Raw genomic sequence first — 12,418 nt, 5'->3', positions numbered from 1 at the left:
GCTATCCTTAGGAGCTACACACGCAGATGACAAACAACATGAATTTGACTGGGACAACACTACCATTATAGGGCAAGCCAAACAGAGAACAGCCAGGGAATTCCTAGAGGCATGGCACTTATCCACAGATTCTATCAACAAACACATCGACCTGGACCCAATATACCAGCCACTGCAGCGGACAGCAACTGACAACCGGAAACGGCAGAGACAAGCCACTATAAATGCCGGAGGAAAGATCACAGAAGCGCTTCACAGGAGGCTCCCAAGCACTGAGGATGTCACCTAGAAAGGGGACGAAACGTTTGCAACAAAAACTCCCAGCTCGGCGAACAGAACCACAACAATGAGCACCCGAGCTACAAATTTTCTCCCAAACCTTAAATGCAAAATCTCCCTGAACTCAGATATGGAGTTAGAGTTGGTTCCACTCCAGCTCACATAGCTTCCTAAATATAGTTGGTTTTACCACTAAGCCATATTTTGATATTTCTGATTCATATCAGATGTTAATACACTACAAAAGACGCTTACACACTACATCTACCTAAAGTACCATATTACCTCATATCTCTACAGCATGTGACAGTATATGAAGATAACATACATAATAATCATCCCTAATTTCACTGACTCGCAGTACCGTATTTAATGTCTTAATGTGCATTGATTTTGGTATAACTAGGATTGCAAAACCCTGTTAATCCTTTGAATGGTAGCTTTTCAGGCTGTGCTTGCTGTACCATGTCAGGTTAAGCATGTGCATATTGGTCATCCACCTCATGAATTTGACTCAGGTTTTCTCAAGCATCCATAATCATTAAGTGCTACAAGCATCATTTCTGACCATATCATGTGATTTTTTTTGCTATACCTTAATCAATTTATTATTGGTCCATACATTATTTCTTGTACAGTGACCAAGCTCATAATTACCTGTATCAGTTCTTGGTCTATACTGAGCCTTCTTTCCTGGATCCCTTGTCCCTTTTCTCAAATTTTCTAAAGTTGAAAATTTAAAATCTGAACCTTTAGGTTTACTGTTGCCAAACCAATCAAAATTACTACTGAGGGCACCTTTAGCAACATCATTGACCAGACAGTGTTTCAATCAACTTTTTCCCTGAAGTGGGAATGCACCCACTAGCTGCCTGTGTTGTCTCTTTTCTTTACCAAATCTAACTCCGAAGCTTAGGTCTAAACCAAACAGGACTCAGGCAAACTAAGATAGGGGATGTTCAAAATGCCTGGCATTTTGTGCATTATTGTGCATTCATGTTGTGCATTATTATATCAGTTTTATCATTCTTTACCAAATCTAGGCAAATGTTTGGTCCTGGACTTAGGTGAGTCAGTTATTTCTGATTTCAGAATCTTTCCCTTTTTCATTGATAAAGTTGTAGTCGTGGGTGGGGTTGTGTTTTGGTCGCCAGATCTCTTGTTTAAGACACAGGGATCTGTCCTTGTCACTATTTGATGGCTGGAATGTGAAGTCATTTTCTCACCTGGGAGTTCCTGTTTCAAGCAAATAACCTCCCAGTCATCACCAGTTGATCATGATTAATCCTATAAATTAAAATCAGATTATAAGGTGTTTCATCTGAGACAAATGCTTTCATGTCCATACAGGTGTACAAATCACTAATTATGATCACTTTATAAAGTCCTATCCATTTTGCTGTGTATCACAGCTTCTTCACTTTGATCTGCACCCTGTTTCCTACAATAATTACCTCGGCTTGATCCACTGCTTGCACAACTCTCTCTCAGTTTTAATAACAGTCTCTCTTACGGGTGTCTTTTATGGGTCTGACTTGTTCACTACCAATCACAACATCCCTTAGTAATGTCATTTCCCTATTTGTCATTAATTCATTTGGAGTTAATCTGGTTCCATTACTGGGTGTTGCCCTGAGACCTATTAGGATATGAGGCAATAAATGTTTCCATTCTCCCCCAGTCTCCTAGATGGCTTTCGCTACCCATCTTTTTAGTGTCCTCTTCCTTTGCTCTACCATGCTTGAGTTCTACAGGTGGCAAGGGATGTAAATTTTGTTTTATTCTCAGAACTTAAACTAATTTAATCAGTGATCCTGTAAAGTGTATTCCCTCATCCAACTCAATCTGTAATGGTATTTCCAATCTTTCCAAAACAAATTCCATTTTAAACTTGGCTTTCTGACTTCCCTCCCAAAAAAAATCTTTTATCTTTTCAGACATTTCAGCACCTGCAAAATCTGTTCCTGACCACATGGCTTCAGTTTGACCTCTTCCACTATCGACTGAAGAGTCTTGTAATGACTCTTCTCCCATCATTTGAGTAACAGTGGTTGAATGGTCTCATGTGGACAGGATCCATGCACCTCAAATTGGTCAACAATGACCAAATAAAAATCTTTTCTGATTTGGTGGAAGGATCTCATGAAATCTATTTGCAATTGTTCTAATAGCCCTTTTGTTCAGGGCTGTTGCAACATGCAGACTTTGACTGGCCAAATCAAACATCAACTAGCAATGTTTTGCTATATCTCCTCCCGTTCTCCCACCAACCCCCTTCCCCACCATGAGTACCTTTCCATGCTTCCCAACATGACTTCCCTACCATTGTGGCATGGCCATGGTATATTTTCACAAGATTATGCTGAATGTAGCTTTTTTTCTCTCCTCCAGACACTATTGGTACATTCTACTGTTCTTCCAATTACTTTTTTTCTGTACTTTTGTATCTCTGTGTAAATGTTCTCCTCACCCTGCACAATTGTTACTGCAACCATTTGGTTCTTGGGGCCAGTGTGGCTGCCTTATCTGCCCTTTAGTTGCTACTTGGATGATGTCTATTCTGGTGTGCTTTAACCATTACCACTGCTGCCTCTCATGGTAGTCTTGCAGTTTTAACTAGTTCTTTAACTTTCTCATGCTGTATATGTACCCCTCCCTAGGGTATGTAGCCCCTCAACTCCTTGAATATAATCAATACTATTTCAAAACCATATGTACTATCAGTGTAAACGTTAGCCCTGTGAGTGTTCTAGCACATTTTGCGAACACATCTTTAACCAACATTGCAATGTATTTTCAAGGTTCTATTTCACCTGCCCATCACAACTAAAGTTCTGGATGATCACTGTCTATCAGTGTTGGTATTGATCATCTACAGATTATCTCAGTAATTAAAATTCTGTATAAAATTATTGATATTTCTTGACTGCTGCCACTTTAAGTATGAATAGTTTAACTACCAAATCAAAAGATCTTACTGTTATTTTCTCCTTAAACTGTATAAACTGGATAATCCTAACTATTCCTATTTTAGTTCCCAAAATATTAATTGTTGTAATTCAAACTTTATTTTGTACATCATCCTCACCTGTACTGTCCTTTCACAATAACCTACATAAATCCTAAATTGATAGATATTCAATCAAATTACACCCTAGTAAGTTAATCCAAGTATGCAAAACAAAATATATTTACTGTTTCTGAGATCTCTTCTAAGTGAGGCATCGTCTTATTACCTTTCTATTTTTTTCAAGAGTCTTAGCAAACATTTATTGTCAAATAAAATGTTTCTACTATAATCTTAAGATAAAAATCAAACATATTTACTTGATTCCAGGTATGAACACCTCTTGCATGTTCATCCTTTATATTGCTTTACACTTACATGTCACGGTTTTCCAAAATTAAGTTGATAAGTTCCCTTAGTAATGTCACATCTCAAAATTATTTCAAATTCAAAAAGCTGTTGTTAAAGTTTGTTTTTATTTTAAATTTCATCTTCTTCTATTTATTTTCCGTAGCAACTTGTGTGTGTGTGTGTGTGGCTATATATTCATTCACTACTTTTGCATCCCTTGTGCTGCATTTCAGGAAAAGGTGCAAAGAAAACTCAGAAATGCCTTGTGACTCATACATTCTTCATAAGGTATGTCATTTTACATGACAAATTCTATTTTAAAGCTGATTTTCTGACTTTTTTTCCCAGAAGCATCTTTTGTATTTTTTCTTCAGACGTTCACTAGCCTGCATGATCATAGTCTCCCAACTACACAATCATGTTGTACTAGTGACTCTTGAGGGGTCTGACTTGTCTGAGCGGTTTTAGATCTCCTGCTAACACAGTTCGACCTCTGTACGTGGTACCTTCTGTTCTGAGTCCTTCAAATCCTTTGGATCTCATCCATATCAGTCCTATGCCGCTCACTTACCCAACTTTGGGTATTCGAAAATGTACTCAACCAAATGCAGGGAACATGACCAGGAGATCCTGCCAACTTCTTACATTCTACAATCATTGAGCTTGACAAGCAGCAGGTGACTCAGTTAGGATAATGGTTGTTTATTCAGGCATATGAAAGGAGAATCATTCTCATCAGTTATAAGACTAACTCTGAAAAGTTTCAAGATCTCCATTTTTATACACAAGTGATACAGTGAATTATTTTCTGAACAATTCACCTGGATTGACCAGCTGTTCCAGTGTAGTTTAATATTTTCGCACAGTTTATTGTTCTGGTTCAGAAGGTGTGTCAAAACAGTCTGATTGAAATAAATGTACAATAGGCATTCTTTGAATTTTACCCAAGACCCTACTTTATTTTCCGGTTATTGGGCTATTGGTCCCCCATCTCCCCATCATTCTTTGCATCCCTGGTCTTGCCCTTTTGTGTCTCCATTCTTTATCCTATCTTTGTACATTTTTGGTTCCACAGTTTTGTCCCATTTGTTTTTACTGGAAACATTTTAACTGGAAACTAGCTGAAACTGATTTAATTTCTTTAATAATACATTTAAATAGATAACTTTGATAGAATATATAAGAAAGACTTATTTCCACAAGCAGGAAGGGTTGTAATCAGAGAGGACATTTAAAATGTTTGGCATAAGTACAAGAGACAGATGAGACCTGGAAAGGGATTAATTGGATAGCTCTTTCATAGAACCAAAATATGTATATGGACCACTGATCTCCTATTTTGGCATCATTTTCCCCTCAGTGGTGGTGGCAAGAACTTCTTTACCCAGCGGCTGTGGAATTCTCTGCCACAGAAAATGATTGAAGCCATAATTTTGCCTGTTTTCAAAGAAATAATTAGATATAGGTTTTAGGGATTAAGGCATCAAAAGGTACAGAGAGAATGTAGAAACAAGAGAGTTGGATGATCAACAATGATCATATTGGATGGAGGAGCAGAACTGAAGGGCTGAATAGCCCACTCCTGCTCCTATTTTCTGTTCCTGTGTTTTTAAAAAAACGTGCTTTGGTGTAGCAGTGACATCATTGGAGCGGCTGAGGGCCAAAGTAAAGTAACTTGGAGGAATGGAGCAGAGTGGGCTCAAAACTTGAGCAAAGTGGGGACAGCCAGCGGTCTGGAGGTCCAAGCAGAACTGGGACTGCCTGCAGGCTGGAGGCCCAAACAGTCTGAGGATGGCCAACGTACCTTGAGCAGTGCAGGGACGGTAAGCAGGTTGGATGCCCAAGCAGGATGGGACAGTGCCTGGACCAGGGATGGTTTTTAGACTGGGGACCAGTGCAGACAGTCAGTGGCTTGCGAGCCTGGTGAGACCATGTGTGGAACCCCTCTGTTTTGATCTACTGCAGGCTCTTTACAGAAAGACTGTAACGTTTAACTTTTTAACTTTAGTTCTAGTTTTTCTAATATACTATGAATAGCTAACTGTAAGGTATTGTAATTTTTTTAATCTCTCTATTTTTTACCGAAGATTTGTACGTAAGATGGCGCCATGTGGGGTGACATTGTAAACTTTTCACTGTCACTGTATTCCTGTACTTGAGCACATGTGGCAATAAAACCAATTCTAACTCAGAAATAAGTTAATGAGTTAGTCCCAGAGAGAAACTCAACTCTTCTCAATACCTCTACGATGAAATGTTGAGAAACAAGCACCATTAGCAACTTTCTCGACTCACCAACATTAAGGCACTTAAGTATTCAATTACTGGCCACCTCAGGGCTTCAACTCACCACCTAACTGATATTCACCTTCCCAGCAAGCAAGGAGTTGGCTAGTTTCCTAACCATTAAATACTAGCAACCTTCCCCACTTGTGTGAGGGACTCCAATTGCCCCAACTTGGAGTCAAGCAGAGGCATAGATGGTGGGCTTCTGCCTTTGTCTCTTAACTCCACGATCCTCCTATCCCACAACCTCTATGCCAGGGTAAGACAAAAAATGTTTTCTTGTCTTTAGGACAGCTTTTTTGCATGGAAACGTGAAAGGCTTTGTATGAATTTCAGATCTTAATCAGCTGATTGGCAGGTGGCAGGTTCAGAAATTTTATCCTTGGGAGGTGGCATGTTAGTCATTACTTAACAGAGTTGCCCTCACACTTAGAAATAACATGGACAACTTCCAGCTATAGTATGAAACTGTTAACTCAATGATGAATTAATTATTCTATTCTGTTGAAATTATGATTGTGTAATGTAAACCAAATCTAAGTAAGCAAACTGGATATACTGAGACCAATAAATCAAGTGATTGCTTAAATATACGTACATTTGAAATCCCAGCAGTTATTTCAATGTTACACTTTGTACTTTTCACATGCAGGTCTGCTTACTTTTATAAACTGTGTCAACGTGAAATGGGCAACCAAAGTACAGGATGTACTTGTATTTACCAAATTGCTTGGCATTTGCATCATTATTATTACAGGATTGGTTAAACTCAGTCAAGGTAAGAGCTTTAAAAGAACTGAACCATTTAGCCTATTGTTCCACATATGTTTAATGCCACATAGTGGTCATATGACCCATCTTCATCTAACAATTATTGTTGAAAAAATGTTGTAATCAATTATTAAGGAAGTAATAGCAGCACATTTGGAAAATCATAATCTCATCAAGCAAAGTCATCATGGCTTAATGAAAGGGAAATCACGTCTGGCTAATTTGAGTTTTTCAAGGCAGTCTCAACGGGGTGGATAGAGGGTAACCAGCAGATATGTTATAGTTGAACTTCCAGAAGGCATGGGACAAGATACACAACAAAAGGTTAAGTCAAAAGATAAGACTAATGAGGAGGAAATGACAAGTAGGGATAAGGGGTTCTTTTTTCAGGCAACCGGTAACCACAAGAATTCCATAGAGATCAGTGCAAGATTCACAACTGTTTACAATATGTATTAATGGTTTGGAGGAACGAAGTGAATATACTGTAGCAAAATTTGCAGTTGACACAAATAGGTGGAAAGCAAGTTGCGAGACAGATGTTAATAGTGTACAGAGAGATATTGATAGGTTAAGTGAGTGGAAAAATGTTTTCAAGTAGAAGATAATGTGGGAAAATGTTCATTTTGAAAGGGAGAACAAAAGAACAGGATTATATTTAAATAGAGAGAAACCGCAGAAAGCTACAATGTGAAGGGATTCAGAGTAGAGTCATAGAATGATATAATATGGAAACAGACCCTTCAATCCAACAAGCCCATGCTGAACATAAGCTAGTGCCACCTGCTTACTCCTGGCCCATATCCCTCCAAACCTTTCCTGTTTGTGTATCTCTTCAAATATCTTTTAAACATTGTAATTGCACCCGCAACTGTTACTTCCTTAAGAAACTGAGAAAGCCAGCACAAAGGTGCAGCATGTAATCAACAAGGCTCATGAAATGTTTGTCCTTATTTCAAGGGTTTGGGAGCATAAAAGCAGGAATGTCTTACTACACCTGTACAATATGTTGGTGAGACCTCATCTGGAGGACTGTGAGCAGTTTGGGTTCCTGCTTTAAGGAAACATAATAGTTCATTTGAAGTAGTTCAGAGAAGGTTTCACCTGGATTATTTTGTCAAATATGCACATCTTATACACATTTAATGTTTAGTCCTCGGTGTTAACTATATGCTCAATTTAGTGTCACTTACAAATTGTGAAATTGTACTTCGTGAGCCATGGATCAGTTGGTAGCACTTGCGACTTTGTCAGACCATTGAGCGTTCTTTTGAACGTGGGATTTGAACATGACGAAAATACACCCTGATAGTTCATACTGAAGGAATTCTGTGCAGTTGGGAGCACTGTCTTTTTGATAGGGTGTCAATTTGAATAAAGTCAAGTAAAGAAGAGTAGGTCATTTTGCCCAACAGGATTGTTCCATCATTCAGTTAAATCATGACTGATCTGTGATCCAATTCCATAAACCTGCTTTTGTTCCATATCCCTCAATAATCTGATGAACAAAAATCTCAACAACCTTACATTAAAATAATTAATAAATAGAACATCAATTGCCATTTGCAGAAATTACTGTTTTTGTGTGTTGAAGTATTTTCTGATTTACATGACTTATCAACATCCTCAGATCAAAGGACAATTGACAACAGTTTTGCTCCTGAAAGGTCTGTCTCCAATTTTTAGACTATGCCCCATTGTTGTAGACTCACCAACCAGTGGGTATGATTACATCCACCCTATTCAAGGAATATTGTAATTAAATCAGTCTTAAACTTTCTGAGTTCCATGGAGTCTGACAATAGTTTGTGCAGCGGAGTCCAAGACATCATTCTGATATGGTTATGCTATGCATCCTCTGACTAATACAGTCAATTCTGTCATAACACGTGTTTCTTCAACGCGAATTGGCTTTAACACAACTGAAGAACTTAGGCGATTATTTGTAGAACATGAATTTTATTTTCCTTACTTGTAATGACTATAACGCAATTCCAGCCCTATTAGTATAAATAACGTGGCTACTGTAAATTTTCTTGTAATGCAAGATTGCACATGAACAGGATTATCATGTTATATCAGAACCAACTGTATATCTATTCCTCTTAAGATGTGGTGCCCAGAAAGTCTCTCCGTGCCAGGGGTGTGTTCTAATCAGGGCTTTGTGCAACTGAAGTAACTTTTAGATTATTTTATTTGCAACACTTTATGAAATGTTATGAAATGTGTCTGGGCATTGTTTAATATCCATCATAGAGAAAATGCAAATCTGTTATTAAGATGTATTAGCAGGATATTTAGGAAATCATCATGCAATCAATCTAGTTTTTCTGAATCTGAAGTGTTTGACTAATTTATAGTTGAGGGGAGGCTAGTAACAATGTTAATGTTATGGAGTAATGTTGTAAAGATATGGGCTTAAATTCCATCAACTGCTGAATTTGGTTAATAAATCTGAAATTAAAATTTAGTTTTATGGTATCATAAAACCATAATTGATGGAATATTAGTTGCCATTGAGATTTTAAAATCTATCATTCTTTGTGTACTGAAACATTTTTTGATTTACCTGAGTAGACAGCATCCTCAAATAGAAGGATTGTCATAGAAATCTATTTGATTCACTGATGTCCATTAAGGAAGGAATCTGTTCTCCATAACTAGCTTGTCCTCCTATAACTCCAGACGCACAAATACCCTCCAAACTAGCATAACAAGCTCATTACATTGCTGCAAAGCGTAAAATAATTAACCTGGTGAAGTGAGAGTAAAATCAATGTACTATCTGACAAAGGAGGGCATCAAAAAATCCTAACAAAACTGGAATCAATACGTTCTGTGCAAAAAACTCCATACCTAGCACAAAGAAAGGTAGTTATAGTTGTTGCCTCAGGACCTTATTGCAGGAGGTCCTCAAGGTAGTCACCTGGACCCAACTATTTTCAGTTGCTTTATCAATGACCTGAATTCTGTCATAAGGTCAGAATTCCAAGTGCTCACTGCTGAATCTGAAAATAATATAGTGTTCAGCAACATTCTTTACTGCTGAGATTCTGAACCAGTTCTTGGCCATATGCAGCAAGACCCGGACATTTAGGCTGTTAAGTGACAAGTAACTTCAGTGTTAGAAGAAAATGACCATCTCCAATGAGAGAAACCTTAAACGTCATCCCTTGACATTTGATAACATTACTATTATTGAACCCCCTGCAATTCCTGTGGATTGCCATTCATCAAAAACTGAATTGATCAGCCATATAAATATATACAATGGCAGGTCAGAGTCTAGGAATTGTGCAATGAGTAACTCACCTCCTGTTTTCCCAATGCCTGATCAAAATATACAAGGGACAAGTCAGGAGTGGGATGGAATGCTGTCCACTTGCTTGGACGATTGCTGCAACAGTCAAGTGGTTTGGTGTCATCCAAGATAAAGAAGCCTGTTGGTTGGCACCCAACCTTCAACATTCACACTCTTGATTACTAAAGCACAGGAACAGTAGTGATTACCATCTTTAGGACAAATTGTAGTAACTCACCAAGAATCCTCTGACAACACCTTCCAAACCCATGATCATTATAATCTAGAAGAACTAGGCAGCAGCAGATGCATTGGAGCACCACAATCTACAATTTCCCCTCCAATCCACATACCATCCTGCTTTGGAACTATATCATGACCAGCTCACTGCCATGTTCTCAAAGGCAGCTAGAGACTGGCAATAAATGCTAGTCAGCCACCGAAGTCCACATCCCACAAATGAATAACAAAAATATCACTATTCCTTTACTTTCACTGTGTCAGAATCCCAGAACTCACTTCCTAAGAGAATAGTTAGTGTTCTGCAGTGATTCAAGATAGCTCACCATCACCCTCTCCAGGGCAATTACAGATGGGCAATAAATGCTACCAAATGCTTTCAAAATCCATATCCCATGAATGAAGAAAATAAATACTTGCTTCATGTATTCTAATTTTTAATTATTCATGAATAAGGACTCCCAGTTCCCTTTGGACGCATACACTTCCCAAACTCTTAGCTTTTAAGAAATATTCTGCCTTTGTTTTTCTGTCTAAGTGAATTACTTCACATTTATTCATTTTTTCCTCTGCTATTTTCTAGCTCAATCACAGCCTGTTCAAATTCTCTTGAAGACCTTTTATTGTATCTTCCTTACAACTTACGTTCCCACACTGTATGGTATCAACAGCAAATTTGTAAATATTACAACTAGTTCTTGCAGCAAAATAATTTATAGATATAATTTATAATTTTAGATCATCAGCATGGAGACTTTCTGTTGTTTCTCTGCAGCATTGAAAAATGTGAAAAGTTCTCCCAAAATTTATTGCTCGTTCCTTTCTTACAGAAGAATATTCTAACCTTGATTCTGCATTTCAAGGCTCTACACTTGATGCTGATAAGATATCCCTCGCAATATATTTTGTGCTGTTCGCCTACTCAGGTTGGGACTCACTTAACTATATAACAGAAGAGGTTCTTGATTGTGAGAGGTAGGTCCACACAGTGCATAATGTCTGTATTTGTACGATAGAAATCCAGTGATATGCACATTGCCCAAATGTAAACAATGATTACTCTTTGTCAGAGGTCAACATAGTGTTTTTGAAAGCTCTTCTTAAGATTTTCCTGAGTGCTACTTTTGAATTTCTGGAGGTCACTTTTTGATTTTTATGTTTGTTATAGTCAGGTGAGCAACTATAGGATGATTTCCCTTTCTTCCACTTTTAAAAAGTCCAACAGTCAATTTATTTTTCATTTTTGTGATGATAACTAAAAATATTGCAGGTTTGAGGATTCTTTTTAGTTCACTGAAAGCAATGGAGGTTGGTGGTTTCTGACATTTAATTCACAGTAATTTAGTCATAGCAACAGAATGTTTCTGGCTTGGGTGCTATAACTCAGTAAGAAAAATATGGAGGAGCCGGTGTTGGACTAGGATGGACAAAAAAAAATCACACAACACCGGGTTATAGTCAATAGGTTTATTTGGAAACACTAGCTTCCAGAGCGCTGCTGCTTCATCAGGTGGTTGTGCACCACATTTGTGAAGTTATTGACCCAAACCTGACTGGAAGATGGTCAGTGCCGAAACATAGACTGGAGTTGCATGTTAGGACCATGCATTAGTCCCAGCACAACTGACTCTGAACGAACTAATCATGAAGATTAAATTTCCAATGGTAATTACCCATTGAACTAGTCTCCAATTTTGAGTTAGAGCTGGATGGTTCTAACTGACTTACCTGAAAAGAAAGCCAGAAAAAGTTATAGTCCTTAAAATTTGCTTTTACTTCTGGCAAGCTTTAAAACTGCCACCCCCTCCCTGAACCATAACCTTCACAGACACCAGATTTCACACCAAACAATGGAACCAAACCTTACCAACTTCCTGTTGACTGCTACCGCTCCACTTCAAATCTTCGATCACTTGGACTTGATCGCTTGGACCCAAATCCCCCAGTTCCGAAGAGCAATTGTTCATTAACCCTTAATCCTGTTTCTCTCACCACATATGCTGCCAAACTTGCAGAGTTTGTCCAGCACTCTGTTTTTATTTCCGATATCCAGCAACTGCAGAATTTTTCTTTAATTTGTCTGGTCAACGTTATTGGCTAATCTGGGTTGGCAATAGAGATTCTGACTAGGATTAAAATATTTGTACTGTAATAAATATATCTTTATTTCCTGAATAAAAATC

The 12,418-nt window shown here is 38.0% G+C and overlaps 1 protein-coding gene across 1 annotated transcript in view; it reads left to right on the top strand.

The window, feature by feature from the left end:
* The window catches only part of LOC132823595 (Y+L amino acid transporter 2-like), an 86,935-nt gene that overhangs the window by 15,005 nt on the left and 59,512 nt on the right, over nucleotides 1-12,418 (top strand). Inside the window, exons 2-3 of the mRNA XM_060837513.1 lie at nucleotides 6,576-6,701; nucleotides 11,066-11,210. Of these exons, the coding sequence (XP_060693496.1) occupies nucleotides 6,576-6,701; nucleotides 11,066-11,210 (271 nt within the window). The remainder of the gene's footprint in view (nucleotides 1-6,575; nucleotides 6,702-11,065; nucleotides 11,211-12,418) is intronic.

The sequence above is a fragment of the Hemiscyllium ocellatum genome, chromosome 17 (genome assembly GCF_020745735.1).
Source record: "Hemiscyllium ocellatum isolate sHemOce1 chromosome 17, sHemOce1.pat.X.cur, whole genome shotgun sequence".
Lineage (NCBI taxonomy): Eukaryota > Metazoa > Chordata > Chondrichthyes > Orectolobiformes > Hemiscylliidae > Hemiscyllium > Hemiscyllium ocellatum.
Note: the sequence above shows the minus strand (reverse complement) of the source record. Positions and strands in the feature narration are given on the sequence as shown.